Consider the following 24,484-nt stretch of genomic DNA (forward strand, 5'->3'; position numbering starts at 1 on the left):
AGCACGTTAAAGCACACAAACTGCAGCAGCTACCCTTCCCTCCACCTAAGCCCTTTACAATATTTACTAATACTTGTTAGTTGTGTGGTAATTGAATATTTCGTTGCCATTTTGCAAATACCAAACTAAATCCAGCCAAAATAGTGTCAACGCAACGATTTCTAACTTTGTGTTGGTAAACAAAAATTTTGTTGGCGCTATTCGCTAATGAGATTAGACAGGCTGCAGGGTAGTATTTGTGTGTGAGTTACATCAAAGGCAGGCGTGGCATTTGCGGCGGTGCTGGGTGTGTTTGTGTAAATAATCTGCTGTGATTAGTACTAGGTAGTACCGCTCTCATACCTGTACTTAAAAGTACAGTTGTCTGTGCAACACACAGGCATAAATACAGCGTTACCTTGCCACAACTAAATGTTGCAACTAATTTTGTTAAAATAGCAAACGTATCTTAATTACCGACAACAGCGATTGTTAGGAATTGACAGTGCAACACAAACAAATACCAATGCTAGTGAACACACACACACACTAATAAACTCGCGCATACCTAAAATAACGGGTGATTTTTTTGAGGTTAGGATTTTCATGCATTAGTATTTGACAGATCACGTGGGATTTCAGACATGGTGTCAAAGAGAAAGATGCTCAGTATGCTTTGACATTTCATCATGAATAGACTTACTAACGAGCAACGCTTGCAAATCATTGAATTTTATTACCAAAATCAGTGTTCGGTTCGAAATGTGAAATCCGCTTTTTTATCGACAAATTTTGTTCAGCGATGAGGCTCATTTCTGGTTGAATGGCTACGTAAATAAGCAAAATTGCCGCATTTGGGGTGAAGAGCAACCAGAAGCCGTTCAAGAACTGCCCATGCATCCCGAAAAATGCACTGTTTGGTGTGGTTTGTACGCTGGTGGAATCATTGGACCGTATTTTTTCAAAGATGCTGTTGGACGCAACGTTACGGTGAATGGCGATCGCTATCGTTCGATGCTAACAAACTTTTTGTTGCCAAAAATGGAAGAACTGAACTTGGTTGACATGTGGTTTCAACAAGATGGCGCTACATGCCACACAGCTCGCGATTCTATGGCCATTTTGAGGGAAAACTTCGGAGAACAATTCATCTCAAGAAATGGACCCGTAAGTTGGCCACCAAGATCATGCGATTTAACGCCTTTAGACTATTTTTTGTGGGGCTACGTCAAGTCTAAAGTCTACAGAAATAAGCCAGCAACTATTCCAGCTTTGGAAGACAACATTTCCGAAGAAATTCGGGCTATTCCGGCCGAAATGCTCGAAAAAGTTGCCCAAAATTGGACTTTCCGAATGGACCACCTAAGACGCAGCCGCGGTCAACATTTAAATGAAATTATCTTCAAAAAGTAAATGTCATGAACCAATCTAACGTTTCAAATAAAGAACCGATGAGATTTTGCAAATTTTATGCGTTTTTTTTTTTAAAAAAGTTATCAAGCTCTTAAAAAATCACCCTTTACAACTACACACACACGCTTATATGAATGCGGTTGCCAGGGAATTTCAAAGCAAATAAGCTCGCATTGTGGCACGCTTGCGTGTGTGTGTGTGCAACTGCCAAACTTTATGCCTTCGCTGCACAGCTTTGTATATACATACATATATACATATATATATATATATGTTTGCATGTGTGCTTTTGTACGCTCACAGCCGCAATAGTGCGCGCATTTGGCTGCAGCGGTTAACACCCACATTTAGCTGAAAAGTGTAACTGCAACCGCAACCGCAATGTTTTGTGGCAGCTAAACAAGCATACAAATAACTGTAAACAATACTATCGGTATTACAGTTACACCTAGTATTTGCTTATTGCTAGTTCATATTGGGCGCTCGTACATGCATTTGGTGTCGCCGAATTGCCGTTCAGTTACAGTTACTTTATTGCTTCTGTTGTTAATTGTTGTTGTTGTTACCAATGGTAATTTGCTCACGCAGGCGAGAGGGCTGGATTTGGTGCGCACAACAAATTGCATTTCAGGGGAGCATAAATATATGAATTTTTGGGATTGAACAGCAAAAGCAAAATACTTTCCTACCGATTTTAGGGAGTTACATAATGTAATTTCAAAATTATTAATTTTTAAATTTAAATTCTTAAGAAGGAATGTCGATATTCTTGCTCACTTCAAAACAAGAAATACCATTCAAAACAAATAATATACCATTGACGTTTCCTTACTACAATAGAACTAGAGAGAAGAGATACATATATAACAATTGTTTCAAAAATTGTTAAAGAAAGATTTGTTTTATTTTTTATAAAAAATCTCAGAGAATCTTTACAAAATCAAAATTAACATTATTATTGAGAATTATAATTTAACAATATGTAAAGGACTAGCTTGGAACTAGTATATTTCTAACGCAATTTCACTATTGATTTTTCATAGAACATCCGTTCATAAAAAATAACAGTTTTTTATGTAATTTATCCAAAAAAGACAGTCGGCAGTAAAAAAATTTAGAATTAGTTGACTGACTTTAGAACTAATTGGACTGTTGGGAAGTTAGAAGAATTTTAATAAATTTTTACAGACCTGATAAAATCGATATCGAAAATATTTTGGAATTATAGTAAAAAATCACAAGTTCAGAAAACTTTGCAGTCAAGGTTAGAGCAAAAGTTGGAGTTACCCTTGTTATATCCATATCCGATGGTATTGGGAACTCTATTTCGACAATATGTTTATTTAAAAAAAAAGCATATTGACATAATATAATGTCATCTATTTTCAAACCAGAAATTAAATGAACTCGACAAAGTAAAAAGTTGGCAGTGTCGTGTTAAAAAAATCTATTGAATCTAAGTAACCAAATTATATGATGAATTTGGAACTAAAAACATTAAATATAAATTTCTAAGAATGGATCATTCATGGTATTTAAAAAATTGTTTTCAAGAATATTTTTTTTTAATTAGTTAAAATATTATATTTTTAGCATGTTAGGAAGTACTACGTTTCAGAAGGAACCCAATTTTTTGAACTCACTAATGTCATATGATAACAAAGAAATAGATATGTATCAAGAAGGAACTCTGAGTTAAGCGTTCTAAAGGCAACTACATACTCTAAAGTTAATATATTTAATTTTTTAATAGTTAAGATTCCATCAGTCAATCTTCATTGTTCGTGGAAAAGTCGGGTCTATAAATAAAACCAGAGCGAACTTTCATTCCACAGAGGAATGCCAACACCAAATCATTCCCCAATTAATAATTAATTAAATTATTAACATTAATTCGTAGAGATATCATAATATTTCACGAGGTTCTTACCTAAATTCATTAGGAGGTTAGGGGTAGTCAGGATTTTTAAAACATCAATTTTTGTGTTTTTGCAATTTCGTTAAGTGTAATATCTTAAAAATATTCTCTGGAAATTTTAAGTTGATCCGATAATTACTTTTAGAGTTATTCGACAAATAACAAAACGCGCTCAGGCACTCAAAACGCTAGTGTGAAACTTTATATGCGTTTTACTCAAAACTATTTTTTTTTAACTGGTGACGACTGTAACTCGAAAACCGCTAAGTAGATTTTATTGAAATTTATACAGCTTTTAGGATATTTTTCAAAAATCTCGATTTTTTAAGCCCAAAAATCTAGATGGCCTTAGGCCGTCATTATGTTAATTTTTCTTATCCGATTGATTTAGATGTATCTCCAAGAGCTTATGACTGTCACATTGTCACCGTAAGTGCCTTTTTTGAACTAGTTCAACACAAACAGTTATGAGTTATAACTTTGGAAATTATAATTTTTTTTCGTGACTTCAAGTCAAAACAAGAATTGTGTAATAATGCAATATTATTACTTTGGTAAAATAACATGATTTAATGCAAAAAAAAATTACTGCAAATTCTAATTTTTTCGTGTCTCTGACTACTCCTAACCTCTTAAGATATTGCATTAAAAAACACTGACTGAACGAAAATCGATAAATTCGAGAGATAAATATACATCAATTGATAACCCTTGATTTCATACATACATATAATATTTCAAAAAAATTGTTCCTCGTACCAAAGATTTCTGTGTTGATACTGACAATATGGAGAATACCTCAACATCATCTCCACCAATCTTAACGGCCAGGAATGTCTTAACCTCGTCGCTTTTAACATTTTTAATTTTTTGTTACGACAAAATATTATAGAATGCCTTAAAATATAGCAATGGTTAATAAACAGATGTTTTCCACAATATTTATTAATGTATTTGTTTATTTCACTCCTCCACCGTTTTCATTATTTGCAATTAAAAACTTATAATTATGATGATAATGAACTCAGGTTGCCATGAAAATTGGTTTAGTTTAGACGCCTGCAAAGTTTTTCGCACAGTTGCCAAAGCGCACATTCGAACGGCGAACGGTTTAAACTGAGCAAAGCAGAAGTTAGTTATGACGCCGACGTTAGTTAGAACTGCACTAAAGCTTAGCAAAGCGAGAAAACTAAGAGAAAACCATGAAACTGCAAATAAACTGCCAACGATAACAAATTGCATATCTGCGAAAGCGTGCAAATCCAACGGCGAAGCGATGTGGAGGCGCATATGCATTGTACAGTACAGTGTGTGGGAGAAGTTTGTGGACATAAATGAAAATTGTGAGTTTTTCGGTAGCGGTAAAGAGTAGGATTAAAATTTTAATATATTTTTCCTATTTAAGGGAAAATATATGAGGAGTTAAACTTGAGTTCAAGACCACTTACAAATCTTAATCTGATAAATGAGTTCAGCTTAGCATTTACCAGCTTTTATAATGACTATAGGTTCTTCTCAGGATCTTTCTTTCCTTCAAGAATATTCATACTAAAGAGATTACGAAGTCCAATCGAAGAGTTTTCGCATAACAATCTAATTATTACAGTCCTTCCAATGAAACCACACATTTGTCAGCCTACTTTGCGCATACACTGTACTCAACTAGTTTACTAAATAAACAGTGTATTTTGTACCAGCACGAGTATATTCGTACGTGGATGAGCAAGTTCATGAATTTAGCGAAGAGCATATATTCCATATTCATATTCCTGTATGCGATGCATACACTCGCGCGCAAATTCATGTTTATATCTTGCTTTGAGCACACACCCACCAGTGTACATTCAATATAGCGCATACTAGATATGCCTGCATGAAATAGTATACATTTGCTTGCGAGTGCTCTGCGCATATCCTTGTTTATGTGCGAACTTGTGCATGCCACATTTTGCGGCAATTTCGCAGTGCGATGGATTTTCGGAGGACTTTCGAGCCTTTGTCATAATATTTTCTATATTTTTATTTTTATTTTCAAGCGCGCGCTTGTAAATTCGCTACTTTTGCAAATTCAGCAGGCACAGCGCCTGAGTGTAGGCAATATTTTCAGAGTGCCACAATTTATTTTTACATTAGAGAAGGGAGCGGGGACGGTTAACGATTGCAGTAAAGTGTTGCAACGGCACCAACACACATACAAAGACAAATTTATTTAAATATGCTGGCGTTTACAGCGTTATGTGTGTTTACTTGTTGTCGATGCGCCTGAGTGTATGCTTGTGTTCAAGTCTGCGGTAATTGTTTTCACTGGCTATTTTGTTGTTTTTCAGCATTTTATTGTTGCTGTTGTTGTTCGCTGCGCGTTTTGTTCGCTTTTCTCGCTCTTAGTTAATTTGCATGTGTGCGCCAAAATGGAGATTTACAATTTTAACATAATTAATGTGGTAATTTGTTTGCTTTCGTAACTCCATCCGGCAACTGAGCGCGCTCGTGCTAGTGCAAGCTTATAATAAATGCATGCACGTATGTGTTGCATGCAACCACCTAGTACACATAGTAAATTGGGAAATATTTACTCGCGTAAAATGTTGATTCAAACTTAACTGCTTGTAGGCGAGTATGTGGGTGTGTGTCATTTTATTTATGGTGTTGTCCGTATTTTAATTGCACAAAGTCGGCTGAATTTTAAAAAGGCTTACACATAAAGCCTAACAGTATCTGCAACAGCGATGGGAAATATTGTCTAATTCATGTTTATCGAAAATTATGATAATGTGAAAAAATGGCTCCTCAATTTAAAAAGAAAATGGGATCTCAACAACGTTCATTTTCTATCAACAAATTTATTTTTAAATATAAATTTTATTTTTTTAAATTTGGTAACCTATTTTTTGACGACCATATATTGAGTTTAAGTATTTTTTCAATTGCTTCAAAATTCCAAAAAGAGTGGCAACTTTACTATATATAGCTTAATAGCCTTTCGCACAGCCAAATTAATTGATACATTAAGATTTTAATTGAGAAACCAAATTTTTGCCCTACGCACTGCCGGCTACTCAATAAACGCGCAGCTGTTATACATTTTTGTTTTTGCTTTTCAGAAGAAGTTGTTAAGTTTCATCAGCTGATCGCTATTTTATCAATAACCACAACCATTATTTTCAGCATCTACATCTGCCATCGAGTTGCATAACTCCTATTTTATCAATAAATGCACCCAAATTTACAACATTGACAACATATCTATGAGTTGCATGGCATTTTCAAATCGATTAAAAATTAATGTTGAAAAATCAGTTTTATATTTTGTATGGTAAATCGATCGAAATCAGCGCTCTAATCGAGCCGGTTAATTGATCAATTAACTTCTGTGCGAAAAGGCTATAAGAGTTTATCATTCAATATTCATTTTAATTTTCAATGTAATTTAAATTAGCTTAATTAAATACATGTGGCAATAATCACATTAATACTTCTTTGGATTTGTACACATATCGCACTGAAGCATTAGTTTTGTAAATGCTGGTTATAAATTTGGTTAAATTAATAGTTTCAGCTCATCCAGAGTCTGATCAGATGGAGCCAAATGCGCCCTCATTTTGGTTACATATGAAAGTTCAACACAACAAAGAACGTGAATACTCAACACCAAATTTCTTTAATGACCATACTCCAAGAAAAATATTTAAAAGAGGAGTTTTTTTTCAGAAAATATAGTCTTTCTGTGCAAAGTCAATGAGTAAGATCAATATGTCATATACTGTAGGTTTCCTCCGGAACTGGTATGATGAGCAATAATTAGAATAGTGAATCTAACTTGATGGAAAGTTAGGCAGGACTTTTTAAAAGAACCAAACTTCTTCCGCTAAACAATCGTTATACTATATACTCTTAGCGTGCGAAAACTATATGACTCACAATTTATAACGTCAGCTGCTGTTTCATTTTTGATAATATGGGTATGTATATTCTAATTAGAATAAGTTGCCAGTGTAAAGCATAAATATTGCCATATCTTACACCACTTCGAAGAACATCAAACAAAAATCGTAGACTATAGAAGTTAAATAGTCGTTATTTTTTTATAAAAAAAACGTCCATTAACGATTAAATCCATAAATGCCTAAAATCTCAACGTATTAGAAAAAATTGTAAATCTTATCAGCTCTCTCATACTCAAGCAGATGTCTGATGAGTTCACAGAAATTACGAATTTTTTTGACATAAGATGGATCTAGTCGCTGGAAGTCATTAAACGCTTGCTAAAATCGTTAGAAAATAAACACACATAAATTATGTAATATATGAAATACATATATACAACAATATTCAACAATGGAATTTAATTCGAAGCATATTCAAGGACACATGAGCTAATCTACATACCATACATATATAATATATTCACATGTGTACCACATGACTTGATTTAATACTAATTACAAGCAGCGAAAACAAAGAAATTAGGAACGAATAAGGAATCTATTACAAATACATGCGAACATTAATGTACTACACACACATATGTATGTGGCAGCCTGCATTACACACTAATGTATCGGCGGCGACGGTGACGACAGCTTTTACAACGTGAATTCACCTAATAAAGGCAATAAAAATGTCAAACAACAACAACAACAACAATAAATAACTACAGCTCAATCAATGCCAAGATGAACGTGAAAACCGATGCCGGCGTCGACATTCAAGTGCCAGATTAGATGGATGTTCAGCTATAACAGATGCGCGACGCGAAGACTCAGCTGTGAGCATTAGATGAAGGCAGAAGAAGTGAAGAGCATAAGAGAGAAACAGCAGCGGAAAAATTGAAGAAAATTGAAATAAAGGTGAATGTCGGGAGTTGAAAAAAAAAGAAACGTAGAAACGGAGATTGAGTAGTTTGTTTGCTGTTTGAGAGGGCGCCAGCGCAAGTGGAAGGCAAATGAGGGAGGGAGGGAAGTGTGGAGTGAGTGCCACAACAACAACAACAATGAGAATTATAAATATAAATGTACCGAAGAATGTTGAACACGGTCGTTAATACTTGAGAAGGGTTGTAGTGCGAGAGGAGCGCCTAAGCAATGCACGCGCACAAACACACTAACATACATATATTTGTATGTGTGTTTGCGCCACTTTAGGGTTAATTCATCTTATCGCTTGTAAAAGCATTGAGTGCTCGTTCCTCTTGATGCTAGCTTGTTGTTGTTGTTCGGTTATTTATATGTTTGTGTGTTTAACATTGAAAATTACTAAGTGCCCTTGGCACTTGAATGCTTCAATGTCAAGCGCCTACAATGCGGTCTCTCCGCTTAGTTTGTTTTAGCGCCGCAAATGTTGTTGCTGTTGTTGTTGTTTTTTTTTCTAATGTACATTGACATTACACCGCTGCAGCGCTCTCATGAATGTCAACTTGTGAACGCTATTGACGCCGACAATATTGATGTACGCCGCCGTTATAGGATGCCTGTCAACCGGCGACATTGAAAGCGAGAACCCAGTGAATAACAGATTGAAGGAGGAATAGTAGAAGTTAGCGAACCTTTCTGGAAACGAGTGCAAAACTCTAGAAACACACAGATCTATCATTTGTATATCCACTTATTCTCAGTTGTTATCTGTGTGTGTGTGTGTGTGTGTGTGCGCATGTCCATCAGTGTCACTGTTGAATGTCAAATGTGCATTGACCTTTCGTTCTGTCACCCGTTAAGCGGTGCAAATGCATTGTTCCTGTTGCTGCCGCAGACAGTTGGACATGCAAGCCAGACAAATAGGCATTTAAAAGGTTGCATCGCTCGTTGACATCTATAGCAATGCTATACATCAACTACAATAACAACAAATATAACATCAATTTCACACATCGTTTCTCAAGTGGCCTCGATGCTTTAAGGACTCAAGTGGTTGTTTATAAAGGTGTGTGTTTCACGCCGATATTCATACGTTATTTATAGTTGAAAGGTTCTGGCATAGTGTTTACCATTTTAGCAATTCATTTAGTGTGGTCCCTGGTTACACTATTTTAGAAAGACATATTGGAAGTGTAATACATATAACAGAACATTATTACCTTCGTTCATATAGTCTTGAAAGACCTTCAAGACAGCTCATCATACCTTGTCGTTGATTAGAATATAGATGCTTAGACAACACTTTCTAAACATGCTTCAATATACCGAAGAATTCGATTCCATCATCTATCTTAACTTTCATGCCCCCTATACTTCAAACGTTCTGAGCTTCGTTTCATCATATTTAAGCAAACCCGAAATTATTCAATGTTCGTGATTTTTAACTGAGACGGCTTTTCTTTTGGGATTTTAAAGTAGATATTCCAATGTTAGATTCGGTATAAAAAACATATTTTTATATTCCTGAGCTAATCGGAATAAAATGAAAAGCTGAAACAGCGACTTACACCTACTGATTTCTAAAAAAAACATTTTGATAATACATAATTACCTTTACGCATAAAAATAAATAAATTCCGCCTAAAGGAGAAGGAATAATTATATTTTTATGATATTCCTCCATCTCACATTTATGCTTATTTGGAGAAAGCTCTTTGTATGCCAACATTTTATTTTAAGACTCAACTAACAAATAATAAAGAGTGAATTTATGTCGAAAACAGAACATCACAGTGACAAATTGTCACCCTCGAGCTTTCAAAATGAAACACACAGAAAAATGCACTTTGAGTTCAACTGCAATGAAAATCTTTTAAATTAAGTTACTTTGCATGTCGCAATCAGCAAGACACTTCAATGAAAGAGTGAAACATTTATTTGTTAGATGGATATCCATTTATGTAGTTATTTCAATATTCTCTGAAATGGCATAAAGGAATTTTCAAATCCTATGGAGTGGATAGTAATCAAATGAGGCCCTGTAGGAAAATTTGTTGGATGTGAAAAAGATTTTAATTAACTCACTTAAATATTGAAAAATATTTTACATACTATTTTAAGAAATTTAAAGCTGAAAAGTTTTATATAAATTGTAATGAGAGAGCTCTCTACTTTACTAACGGCCCAACTACTTTTGAATGCTACCAAATTGACTGTCCTTAGGGTGATATAAGTCTAGCTTCATTCTAATTATGAAGATTCGACTGTCGTGGGAATACTACTTCTTTCAGTAGCAGAAAGTCGGATTTTCTACTTTTAGTTTAATGAGAGAAAGTCAAATTTCCTACGGGGTTCCTCATTTTCCTTTCCTATCCCACCAAAAATTGTACTTTTGATAGTTTTGTTGACATTATATTGACAACAACAATGCAGTTATTTCATTCAATTACATTTCTGGAGACATAAGAAATTCTATTAGTTGAAAAGTACATTTTCGACACAAAGTCAAAGAGTTCGCTAATGAAGTTCGGTCGAACTCTTAAGTTGTTAACATATCAAAAACATAATAATAAATTTTTATAGTACAATTTCATGTTGAACACAACTGCAATTCGTATAGCTGTAGGCCATACAGATAAACATACATACAGACAAACATAAATATATATAATGCATTAGAAAGGGTTGAGTGCTCCCACACCATTCTTATATATATATATTTATGTATGTATATATCGCATGCTATAGCTATATGTGGTACTGAAGAAGATGGGAAACCCATACGAAGTGAGGTGTAAACATACCACAACTGACACTTTGTCAATGTGCCCATAAAATTGAAGAAAACATACAAATGCATTGACATCTAAGTGCTTGTAAACTATAAATGCTGAGCAATAGCCAGAGGCATTGACAATGACAATGGAAGAGAAAACATGACAAAATAGACATAGAATACTTTCAAAAACACTAAACGGGATAAATTAGATAAAATAGTAATAAAATGGCAATAATATTACAATTTTAATATTTAAAATTAAATTTTGATTTGCAGAAATATTATATTAAATTTAGTCTGAAATCTTTAAATTAAAAACCTTTTTCATAGTTTCCATTTTGTAATCATCAATAAAATTCCAGGAATTTTTTGATAATTAAAAACCTGATGACTCCGATTCACTCAAAGTTTTTATAAGTGTTGTGATTGTCGGTTACAAACAACATTTATTCTACGATTTTTTTTTTCAATTATTATTGGGAGATTCTTTGAAGAACCACTAGGTGCTCATTAGAGAAATACATGGTAAATATATATTTTTACAATGATCCACATTTTATTGACATGTGGCCATTGTGCTCGATCTTCTAAAACCACTGGACTGTCATGACTGTTAGTCACTTCAAAGTACAGTTTTTTTTTTAAATTATTTTTTTGCTGCACTCTTACTCAAGTCAAAATGTAAATGACTACAAAGCTCATACATACAAAAGTGGCGACTGACCTAATTTAAAAATACATATTTGTACATGAACAATTTACAAAAATAGTGGTTGGTTTCTGGACGAACCGCCAGGCGTTTAAGGGTTAAGATAATCGCAGAATTTGACGAAAATTGTTGAGAAACTGTGGTTCAACTTTATAAATCCCCAGAATTAAAATTCAGAGGTAACCCTGAGTAAGGTTTCTTCTCTTTCGGATAATGACAGGAGAAGAATAGAAAGAAGGAATGAATGAGTTTCACTAAGTATTTCAAACTGATTTTATATATTGGATAAAGCAAGAGCCGTAAGAGCTCACTTATCTTGCCCTATTGTCAATAAACACTTCAAGAAACATTATTCTAATTAACAATGTTGGAAGAAATGAAATTTTGTTTCCAAATGGTAATTTTCATGAAAAGTCTAACCATAAACCTTTCTCACGCGTTTTCAAAACAACTCATCTAACGATCGGATCAATGTACTCTTTCTTAGTTTGATAATGACTAGTTGAGCGATATCTTTCGGCCATCTTGGATCACATATTAATCGTCCTAAGACTTGTTTCTAGTGCTTCAAATAACATCTTCAAATATACCACCAACTATTCAATTCGGACCATTTTGACTTGAAATGGAACCAAGAAACTTCATCCCTTGCGATAGATTTTTCCATAGAAAAGATTTTTTAAAAGTTTTCTAGCTTGGTCTGGATATATTTTTGAATAGCGAACGATTTTAGAATCACCAATAAAATATTATAATATAAGTGGATACTCCTCAAGCACTTAGATAAATACGAGTATACTAGTTCAGCTTAAGCAACTCGAAAAACGTTTAAAACTTAAATAAAAAACTCAAAGAGTAGTCCTGTTTTTTTCTATTTCCGTACGAATACTTCAACATTTTGCAAATACAACCACACTTCGAAATGATAAAACAAGCGAACGGGCGAAAACTGTTAGTAAATAAAAAGTAACTAAAAATGGAACTTCTGAAACACTCCGGAGACCGCTGTCCAACTGAATGGGGTGGCAAGCAGAGATTTTTTTTATTTTTTTACCATTGCTTTTGTTTTTATAAAATGCTGCTACTATAACTGTATATACTGTTGGTTTTTTTCTATGTTCAACACTGTGAATTCAACAAAGTTCTTCACTTTTGTTTTTGTTGGCATTTGATGTGTTTGCTTTAACATTTGTTTGTGTTTGTGCAGATTTTTGTTTCGATGCTACAACTACAACAACAAAAACTACCATCGCAATGCAATGCAATGCGCATTCGAGCGGCGTTTATTCGATGTGCCAGAACTTCGTGGTGAACGATAAAGGCTGCTCGTTGTTCTTGTTGATTTTGTTGTATGAGCTGTTGGGCTAGCTTGCGGCACTGTGGCATGCCTTAGCTGAGCTGAATTGCTGCTGTTGTTGTTATTCGGTTTGCTTGGCTGGTTGTTTAGCAGCTTTAGCTCATAATTCAGCTTAAATTATAATCGTGATTAATTTCCCACAGCAACGAGCTTTACTGCTCGAGCCTCCCGAGCCATTGCCGCCGCTCGTGTCCGTGTCCGTTTGTGGAGCGCCGGCTTTCCATGCTTTGTTGTAGTAGCCGCAGCTGTAGACGCATAACTGGACGTAATTTACTGAGGCTTATTTGTTGCAATGATAACAGCAACAAAAACAATAACGAAAACAATAAAACATTTGCAATACTCGCAACAACAACAGCAGCAGCAATTGCCAAAGCAAATAATTTCACACAAATTCTATTGCAGATTTAGCCGGCTAACCGCCGCAATGTTGTTGTTGTTGCTGTTATTGTTTTTTGTATTTTCCACAATGTTTTAATGTTGCATTTGCAGCAATTTCAATTCACCAAATATTTTTGGTTTGAACTTTTGACTATGATAAGGCAACAGCTGCGTCATTTAAATTCGTAACCAAATTTCTGTGGATTTTCATAATAAATTTTTATTTACCGTAAAGTTTAATTGTGCATAAACACTGTGTTATTTCAAATTTGTTCGCCACAATAATTAAGTGTACTTTTCGCACGCTCACCCTGTGGTTCAGATAGTATGTAATATTAATATTAAATAGAAAATAGAAAATAGAAAATAATGATAAAATAGCATGAATATATATTACTCATACACAGTGCTTCTCAGTAATTTTTCATATCAAGGAGAAAATATTCTAAATTCCTCCTGATATTTAATAAAAAATCTGTTTACAAAATGGCGGCACCATCAACCAGATTGATCATCACTGATTTTCGGCACGAAATCTTTTTACTACCAAGATAATATAAAATAAAAAATATAGGTTGATCCAAGTAGAGGTACTTTTTCAAAAATTGTGTCAAGTTGTCATATTATTTTTTTTGTTCAGTATTGTTTGGGATTTCATCATGAAAAGACTTACGCCTGAACAACGTTTACAAATAGTTAAACTTTATTACGAAAATTCACGCGCTTCGCTCAACTTATGGTCAACATAATCGGCCTACTAAGCGTACTATTCCCAACACCATCACCCATCTTGAGACCCAGCATTTATTTTTGTATAATATTCGATTGTACAGACCACATCCAGCAGTGACGAAAACATAGCAGCCGAACTGAGAGTATACACGAAGACCGTGGAGAGTCGATTCGCAGAAACTCGCGCTGACGTATTGAACGACTTGACGCCGACGTCTTAAATTTAAAGTCGAGATCTTAAATAAATAAATAGTGCAAATTCAACTTGTGCAAGATCTGAAGCCGCTCGACCTTACCAAGCGACATCCCTTCACTCTATGAGCTCTTGAAAAATTCCGTCGACGCGATGAGCGATGAGGCCCACTTCTGGTTCAATGAGTAATAAACAAACAAAATTGTCACATTTCCGGAACGAAAACCAAGCAACCTGAAGAGATTCAAGAGCTGCCATTTCATATATAAAAAGTAACAGTTTGGTGTGGTTTGTGGGTCGGTGGAATCATCGGTCCATATGTCTTCTAAAATGATGCCGATGAGAATGTAATCGTCAATAGAGACCATTATCGCGCCATGATAACCGACTATTGGATGCCAGAAATTGAAGCTCGCGATTTTGGCGACATGTGGTTTCAACAAGACGGCGTCACTTCCCACACATCGCATCAATAAATGAATTTATTGAGAGAATACTTCGGTGAGCGGATAACTTCCCGTTTTAGGCCACCAAGGTTGTGTGATATCACACCATTAGACTTGTGCCTGTTTGTATATGTAAAGTCTGAAGTCTATTCGAACAATCCTGCTTCGATTCAGGCCCTGCAGAAAAACAACACGCATGCAATTCGCCAGTTACCAGTCGAAATGCTGAAACGACTCATCGAAAATTGGACTCAATGGAAATTGGACTCATCTGAGACGTAGCCGCATCCAACATTTGAAAGAGATAATATTTAAAAAATAAATATCAAAGAATGTTCTTTCGAATGGCAATAATCATCCAATCAATTTTTCTTTTTCTTTAAAAAAGTAGGGAACCTCGAAAAGGATCATAAAAAAGAATACATTATTAAAATCCTTGATTGTATGATGAGTAGAGAAACGGATGGGTCAATGTCATGAGCCTGCAATAATAACACAAATGATGCTCAATAAAATATGCTCACTAAATTTTCTAAAGATACCTCATATGTTTATCGATCGCTACAAAGTCAAGCGCGAAGACGGATATCCTTATATTTGGTATACGGTTCGAAGACATGATATGAACTATTACTGTAACTACTGTTTCGAAAATGTTCTTTAGTAGTTTTAATATTAATGTGGCGCACGGTTCTCCTATACCCATTGTAATTTTGAGAAACACAATTAGACTACATATCACATCCGGAAGAAAGACAGTGGGGATTTTAACAATACCGAAATACTTAATGGAGTTTATAATAAAATCCAAATCGTTTTCATTCTGAAACAGTTCCTATAAAGTATATTTTAGTATATAATAACCGTCTTCGATTCGCCAATTCTCTGGTCGCTAATTTTGACCGCCGCTCTCTTATAAAAAAATGTACACAAAAATACAACAACAAAGTTAGTTAGTTCCTTAGCTAGTCTTAAAGTTTTATACCACTTTTAGACACTATAATATTACATAATAAATACAAATTAAATCAATTAGGCTGCTTCGTTACCGCTCACATTGAAGTTTAAATTTTTCTTTGTTTTCAATTAAATCTATTATATATATATCTTATTCACATTAAAATTATAAAAAACGAAGAGACTTGGCTTCCGCCTAGTATTTAATTACGAAAGATACTAACAGTAAGTATGCTTTCGCAGAATTGCGAAACAAAATCGATAAGCATTAAATTTCAAGCGCACATAAGTAGTTAGTGGGAAAAATGTCAAGGGACTTACCATTACCGGCAGCCAAGAGCAAAAGCAGTCCGCAAGTAATTAAGCACTGCGTAAAATTGCTAATCCCGTTGCCACAGCGCACTTGCCGCTGGCTGCGCGTCGTGCAGTTGCCGTGTGTGTGCTGCGACGTTGACATCTTCGCCGCACGCCCGTCACACTGGCAGGCGTGTAGCGTCTGTGATGACGGCGATAACGCGGAAACCGCAACGGAGGCGTACGACGACGACGAGGACATGAAGCCGCCAAGGGCTCGGCTAAGAGGCAATTTCATTGACCGCAAATTACAAGCAAACACTTGGTGGCACGTCGTTTTCGCTGCACCACAATACACAAGAAGCGTTTCAATCAAGCGACGCAAGCAAGTAGATGCGGAGACCAGGAAGTAGAGATGCCAGGTAGTATGTCTTGGCCAAGAGTCAAGCAAAGTCAAGTTGTTGAATGAATTGAATGGCTTAAGCAGCGTGTAAACGTATGCTATTACGTATGTTCTTGTTGTTTGTTTGTGTATTGGCAATTGCGGCTTAAGCTAATGCGAGCACGTTTCACCGCAATGTTGCCACAGACCGCAGCGGTTCAAATACGCACCGCAAAGCAAATACAAACGTGTTTGTATATAACTTATATATATTGTTGTTGTTTTTGTTTTTATACGCTTATTTTTTCGCACTTGCCACACGCGTTCACTAGACGAATTATTAGTTTTCTTACCTCGCCACTTACTTAGTTAGTATGTGTGGCACGTCTAATGCGGCTAATAAATGATCGAGTGCACTCGCTGGATATTGCGGGCAACGCGACGCGCCTCCTGTGGCTGCACGTTTGCGTTTATCTGTCGGCGGCAAAATTGAAAAATCACAAATTGATATTTTATGACAGACGCCCAGCAGGCGAACGAGACGCGGCGCGCGCAAATACACCGAGCGAAAGTTGCGTTTGCGACGCGACGGACGTGTTGAGATAGTTTTTTGTTTACTTTACTTCTAGTTCAGTGTATATGTGTGTTCTTGTGGATGACTACACTCCGCGAACGGATACACACACTTTTGTTTTGACGTGGCACTCGGCTGCAAGCAAAAAATCTCATTCACTTTATTGGTCCCTTTTGGTTGGAATCTTAAATTGCTATTGCCACAAATAATAATTTAAGACAACACTGTTTACACGCGCGCGTTCAACACTTTTTGTTGCATGCCACACTGCTGCAATTTTGCTGTTATATTCAATTTGCGAAATTCAAATGCCACAAATTTCACTTTGCGCACTTTCCGCCGATCACACACACACAGACACGGATGTAGTTGCATGTATTTGTTGCACTGCGCACACTGTCTGCTCCGCCGCTGATAATTCTGTGTGGCGGATGCGTGTTTTATTTGAATTATGTGGTCTTTGCGTCGTCGCGTTCGCGTTCGCGTTATGGCAGGCAGCTGATTATGGTTCTGCGGTGAGCAACTAATAAATGCAGCCCAGCCTTCGTTGTGCGCTGACAGATGCGTTGCATCCGTTGCCCTACTATGGGTTTTCTGCTAATAATTGCTGTTGATTTTTTGCTGTGGTTGTTGCTGTAATTACAAAATTTGTTACTGCAGCTAATGCTGGCTTTGTGTTGTTTTTGTTGTTGTCGTTGATGTTTTTGTTGTAATTGCAGTATATTGTAAGCTATTGCAAGCGCATACAAATTAATTAGCTTAAATCTGCGGCCACAACGCGCACATTATTAATAATTTCCTGCCGCAAAACACTTTCAATTTTCACTGCAACACCACCACACATACATTCACTTAATATATATGGTAAACATATATAAAGTATGTGCTGTTTAATTGTGGTATTTTTGAGTTTATTTTCCAGTTCATAGAACGTCGTTTAAATCTGTAAAGATAAATTTTATTAATTTTGTATAATTTTTTTTTCTATGAAAGTTATCTTTATTTATAGCGTATATTTAAAATTGATTTATTTTCGTTTCGTGCGGTCTAATATTAAACGCAATTATTTTATTTTTGTTCAATAATTTAATTTTGAATTATTATTGGCTTGTGGGTTGTTAAGCGTTATCACATTTATTTCAATTAATTTCATATTTATTATATTTTTCAATAAATTTTATTTATTTTCACAGTAATTCTAGATAATTTTAGATAATTTAATTTTTAGTTAATTTTAGTTTAATGATTTCTAAATATTAATAATTCAAGTTAAGTCAGTTTAATTCTAATTCTAATTAATTCATTTTTTTCATATTTTTTTCAATTCATTCTTCTTTTAATTTGTCTTAATTTTTTATTTAATATTTTAATATTTAATATTATCTTTTATTTTATTTTATTTTATTTTATTTTATTTATTTTATTTTATTTTATTTTATTTTATTTTATTTTATTTTATTTTATTTTATTTTATTTTATTTTATTTTATTTTATTTTATTTTATTTTATTTTATTTTATTTTATTTTATTTTATTTTATTTTATTTTATTTTATTTTATTTTATTTTATTTTATTTTATTTTATTTTATTTTATTTTATTTTATTTTATTTTATTTTATTTTATTTTATTTTATTTTATTTTATTTTATTTTATTTTATTTTATTTTATTTTATTTTATTTTATTTTATTTTATTTTATTTTATTTTATTTTATTTTACTTAATTTTTTATTTATTTATTCAATTGTTCTTCTTAAAAAGTTGTTTTTGTTTTTGTTGCAAAAAGCTTCACTCATAATATTTGTTAGAAAAATGGCACTTGTGCGATTCATCACATTCCATGCACACACACACACAATGCAACAATAACAATCGTTTCTGCTCATTTTGCACTCTGTTCAGCTGTCAATTGCTGGCCACTCCTTCACTATTTCAAAATAAAATTCCGTCTCTTTCGTAGCATTGCTCATTTATATTTGAAAGCAGATGTTCGTTGTCTCTTCGCTGCTTGTGTGCACTATTTAATGTGTTTTTTCTTGTTTTTTCTATTTTTTTGTTTTTGCTTTAGTTTATTTTGTATTTGCTTTCTGTGTGCAAACTGTGATTATTTCGGTCCTTTTTGCCATTTTGTTTGTTTTGTTGCCAATTCGTATGCTTTCTCAGTGCTGTGATTTTTTTTGCACTTTTTCCCCCAGTTGCTGTTGTTGGTGTTTTATTTTCTCATCACAAGTAATTGTCTACTCAAATTTCAACAAAGTATTCCCTTCGGTTCTTATTTGCCGGTTCAATGGTTCATTTATTCGTCAATTTCATGATGTGTGACAAACTGCAAGTGCGCTAGAAATAAGGGAGAGAATAGTTTATTATAGATTTTATTGCTTTGGCCAACAACAAGGGAGAAAATTGAGAAGATTGGGTAAATTATAAGCATATATGAATATTTTGGAAATAATTGGGTTTTTATTATGTTTTATCGATGGGAATGCAAATATTTGCTTAAAATGTGGGTGCAATGAACGTAAACGAAAATGATTTATATTTGCTTTGACAATGAATTCGATTTGAGATGAATGACTACTTAATTTGATCCAGAAATTGTATGACGAAATAGGGTTTTAAATTCGGAGGCATTTTTATTGGAAAAATTTATATAGACTATTCAATTTTTTTCAAATAATTTGTCGGCAATATTATCTAAGCACTCATATTCAAATTATCTTAATTATATCTCGGATTACTGACCTATTTCAGTTACCAGATTTCTCCAAAAGAATATAAAGTTCATATATAAATTGCAACACTTTTTATTTGAAGATAAGGCCTTAAAACACATAATTTATTCAACATTGCGCCTAATTGTATCAAATGCTTATGTAACCTATTTTTTCAGTGACAAGATTTCCTAAGTGAAATCTCATGTAAATGCAGTGAGAAAACGTGAAATATTTTTTTTCAAACCTTATTATTGTGAGTCATATAGATTTAGGTGTCTCTAGGGTTTTGAATCTACATAGAATCACAATATTTTACTTTTCACTTGTTTTTGCTTCACTACACATATGCTCCTTAAAAAGATATTTTACATGAAGCTTTCTTGCTTATAAATAGCACGCAAATATTCCGTAATTGGTAATTAAAATTCCAAAAATGTTCATACACATGTCTTCACGCTGCCGAAATTAAAATCCATCAGTAATATTCTTTATATCACACTTATAAAAATCAGTCACATATAACACGAGTTTATGACTCAACCACGAATAAATCACCCGCTTCTCGTAACGCACACTCAACATGTTGACAAGCAACTGAATGCGGTGAATTCGACAGAGCCGGGTTGTATGCTTGAGCTCACTTGCAAAAAATGCCACACGCCGCAAGTATAGTAGATTCTTTAGAACGAAAAGAAGAGTTAGAAAAGTGCAAGCAAAACAAACACAATTTAAGCAACCATTTAAGCTCAAATCAACCCCAAGCCATTGTGTTAGGCGAACACACACGATTTTTTGAGATTTGAGCGCGAATTCCACTTAAGAGTAATTGAGAACGAATGCAGAATATTTTTAGGAAAGGAAGATTATGATATATTAATTATGATATAGTACCATATGGGATACTTGTTGTAAGTATCGATTATTGAACAGGATCCCGTATATGTACACGTTTGGATCTTAAATACATCCAGAAATTATATCTTAATCTAGATTTTTCATTAAACATCGACTTTAAAATTCTTTAGTTACCTCAAGTTGGTAACCAGCTTATATATCCTAGAACAGGTCCTATTATCTCCTATTCAAAGAAATTTGATGGATTCTGAAAGAAGCTTCAACTACTAGCTGCTAAACGCCTTAAGACATCTCCAAAGCTACAGTACACATCTTTCGACTCCATTCGTTTCCAAACTTTAAAAAGGTCGATCCTTCTAGCCTTCTAGCCTAGGAAAATCATAAAAGGTCCACTTTAGCCCTTCCCCGTTAGCAAGGTTCAATTTGAATATTTTGCTTTTTCATGAGATCATTCATGAACATAACCCATCCTCTACCATGACTTTGTATTTTGCCTCGAAGGGCATTCGAATCTATGTCTCACCGAATTATAGTCACATGTTTAATGACCTTTAGCCGTCTTAGGAGAGAAACAAATTAAAATCTTCAAGCTTCTACAATCAACCTAAAGCCCTAACTGTTACTATGGCTATCACCAATGTTCGCTGAGTGGTTACTATACTCATTCTAACCAACTACTGTCGCTTTCATTTGTCAACTCCTTCCTATGTATATATGATTATGTTATTATTTTCAAATAAAATTTTAAATATTCCAACACGCGCTCTTAACAAATCGCTCTGCACCCTTTTCCACTAATGTGAAAATAATTTATATATAGTATATATAAATATACATATGAGTCCATGGTGCAACACAATGGAGGCGAAACATTTCAATGTTGCTAAACACATGTTGCAGCGCTTATGTTGACTGGAAGTCCCACGGCAACAGCACAGCCGGCAGCCGGCAGTCGTCAACCATCAGAAAGTTGTAAACATGCCGCGCGTTTCGCGGAGGGAGGGAGAAGAACACAATCGCATTGCAAGTGTGTTTATTTATTGCTACTTCATGCCACTCGGCGTCATTATTGTCGATGATGTGGCAGCAGCAGCAGCAGCGATGTAGGCGGCTAATTTTAAACTTGCCTTGCTGTCGCGTTGCGTCACACAGGAAGGAAGTGGATTTGTTGATTTTAAATAAAACCAGGCTACTTTGGTTGTGCTTGCCGCCGTGTGGACGCACATGTGTGCGCGTGTGGCGTGTAAACAGCATGCCACAAGCGCTGTGTGGCGAACGGTGTGAATGGTGTCAGTAGCAATAGGAGCCTGAGGATGAAGAAAACAATAAAAAGCGCACGAAATGGAAAGCAATCACGAGCAGCTGACATTTTGAATGGCAAAAAAATTAACTCTTTAGGCTTGAAGGGCGACAGGGATTTTATAGCACCGCCAAAGTGGGTGTGAGCGCCGCTGTGCAACAATAATAAATGCAAAATAAACATGCTTAGAAATTCTCTGTCAGACATTTGCTGATTGTTTTCCGTTTATTTTATTTTTATTTTATAATTTTGTTTTTATTATACTCCCTCTGTTGTGTATAACTGTTATTTTTTTCTTTTCATAATTATTGTTTGCTTTTGTAGCCGCCTAGTTGCTAATGTGTTATTACAGTCCCTGGCCTATGCCAAAAGGTGTTTGTTGCTGAGGGTAAGGGTCGACAGGCTGTTGAAGTGTTGACGTGCTATAACTGTAATTATGGTTGAGGGTGATGTGAGGGCGTGTGCGCGAATGCAGGGTGTGAATCGGCGTTTGAAACATGTGGAGGGTGAAGTAAATGCAGGTGGAGTGCCTAGAATTACACAGCTGTGCGAAAAATTGCACTCATAAATGAGTTATGCTTTGCTATGTATATTCAATATTTGATAAATCCAAAATTGGTTTACTATACGAATTATTATATTTCATCTAAAAAGTAATTTTGTATTTATTTTCTAGTCATCGTATTCATTATTTTTACTACATTAAATGTTACTCAGTAAGGAAAACTGATACCTTATTAATACATATCTTGGTATTTCCAAGAGTTTTCTTAACAGTTTTATTCAAATCAGAGTATCTAAACTTCTACAGTGGAGAGTGTATTTTGTTAATTTCTTTTCTGTAAATGTTTAATTATTCGTATAAGAATCCGACTTAATTGAATCGAATTTCTTTTAAGTTTAGACTATATTAACAACACTTTGCTTATACCCTATACAAGGAAGTTCTTCTCCAATTAAGGAAACTTCAGCAATTTTTTTGCTAGCTGTTCTAAATTTCTCTTACAATAAAGTAGTTAACTACTAAATAATCATTCAAAAAGTATAGAAAAGAAAAACACATATTTATTACTAATTGACCCATTGAAATCCTCTTCTAGAAGACGGATCTATGTTAAAAAATTCCCTATTGATTAGAAACAAACACTAAAAGTTAAATAACATCTTAATTGCGTCTGCTAATTGACTAATATTACTAATTGAATGTGCCTTTCGCACATGAGTTAATTCACTAATTAACCGGCCTTTGCTCGATTAAAGACATAATATAGATCGATTTATACAAATTAGAAATCTCGTTTTTCAAAATTAATTTTTAATCGAATACAAATCTGTGCGTCGTTGTCCATGCTGTAAATTTGGATGTGTCTATTGTTAAATTAACAGTAATACAACTTTACGGTAGTTGTCCACGCTCGAAATTAGGTTCTGGTTATTGATGAAATAGCAAGAAATGTAATAAAAATGTATAATAGGTGATCGTAGCCGGCAGTGCCAGGGGAAAAACTGGATTTTCAATTATAATTAATGTATTAAATTAATTTAGCTGGTGGGAAAAGGCTATAATATTACTCTACTTTAAGTTTTGGTCATATTTTGTTTGGAATCGGATATATCAATAGCTGATTTTCTTTCCTTGGCCATACATTGAAGCCAAAGCGAGAATAAAGCGAATATTTTTTCAAATGAATCTGCAAACTGATCTTCACTTAATGCATTTAAAATCGCAACGAGAATAATTTTGAATAATTTCTTGTTACAAGTAAAGATCTCTGTCGACATAATCTTATCTTATCTTTAAACAATTTCCTTTATACCCCAATCAACGTCATTACATCGCAAATTTAGGTTTGAAAAGGAACTGTCTGAAAGCTTAATATTAAATAAAACTTTATATTATATAATATTAAATTAAATTAAATTTGATAACACTTCCGATTATTACTAATGTTTGAAACCTAAAGCACTCTCAAGATTTTTTTTTTATTTATTTCGTGAAAATCCTTTTACAGTTCATTTGGCACGAAGTATTTCAGATGACATAATTTACTTACATTCACAGTTGAATGAGCATATCTCAAGCCTATTTACCCCGCCTACTAAGTTACAAATGTACAGTTAAGTTATTTTCAATGCCCACAAAAGTATTGCTGCTGCGACCGACACCACCCACTGGGCAGCATTTTCTTACTCAACTCACACCCACAGATCAACAACGGGCTATGTCTTTCTAATGACTACATTTCATGCCACAGCTTTTGTAGCAGTTAGCAATTTAACGGCGCTTTCACAGCTACAACGGACGCGAGTCGCTTCGACCGTGCCACATTCCACTTTTGCATAAACTCATTTCATGCCATGCAAAGACAAAGGCGCTGAAAATGGAGTAGGAAACGGGAGCAAAGCATTGAAATCCTATTTCGTATATATTATATACATATATATATGTATGTATGTATGTGTACAGGAGTCTAAAACAGCGCAAGGATGAGTTTAATGATGTTGCGCTGATGTCAGCCTCCTTTACTTGCCTTCTATTATATTTGTTGCTATTCAAGTGCGCTTTGTTGTTTTTGTTTTTGCTTCCTTTCTCTTCAGCCCACACTCCACTTGTAACACCCCCATTTCAATAGAGTCGCTAGCGTCTCATCA

At 34.4% G+C, this 24,484-nt stretch overlaps 1 protein-coding gene across 1 annotated transcript in view; it reads right to left on the minus strand.

Annotated features, from left to right (window-relative positions):
- Positions 1–20,259, minus strand: part of LOC105209117 (uncharacterized) — a 112,355-nt gene extending 92,096 nt beyond the window's left edge. Inside the window, exons 1-2 of the mRNA XM_054232556.1 lie at positions 20,233–20,259; positions 16,036–16,561 (exon numbers count right to left, since the gene is read on the minus strand). Of these exons, the coding sequence (XP_054088531.1) occupies positions 16,036–16,561; positions 20,233–20,259 (553 nt within the window). The remainder of the gene's footprint in view (positions 1–16,035; positions 16,562–20,232) is intronic.
- Between the last annotated feature and the right edge of the window lie 4,225 nt (positions 20,260–24,484).

The sequence above is a fragment of the Zeugodacus cucurbitae genome, chromosome 2 (genome assembly GCF_028554725.1).
Source record: "Zeugodacus cucurbitae isolate PBARC_wt_2022May chromosome 2, idZeuCucr1.2, whole genome shotgun sequence".
Lineage (NCBI taxonomy): Eukaryota > Metazoa > Arthropoda > Insecta > Diptera > Tephritidae > Zeugodacus > Zeugodacus cucurbitae.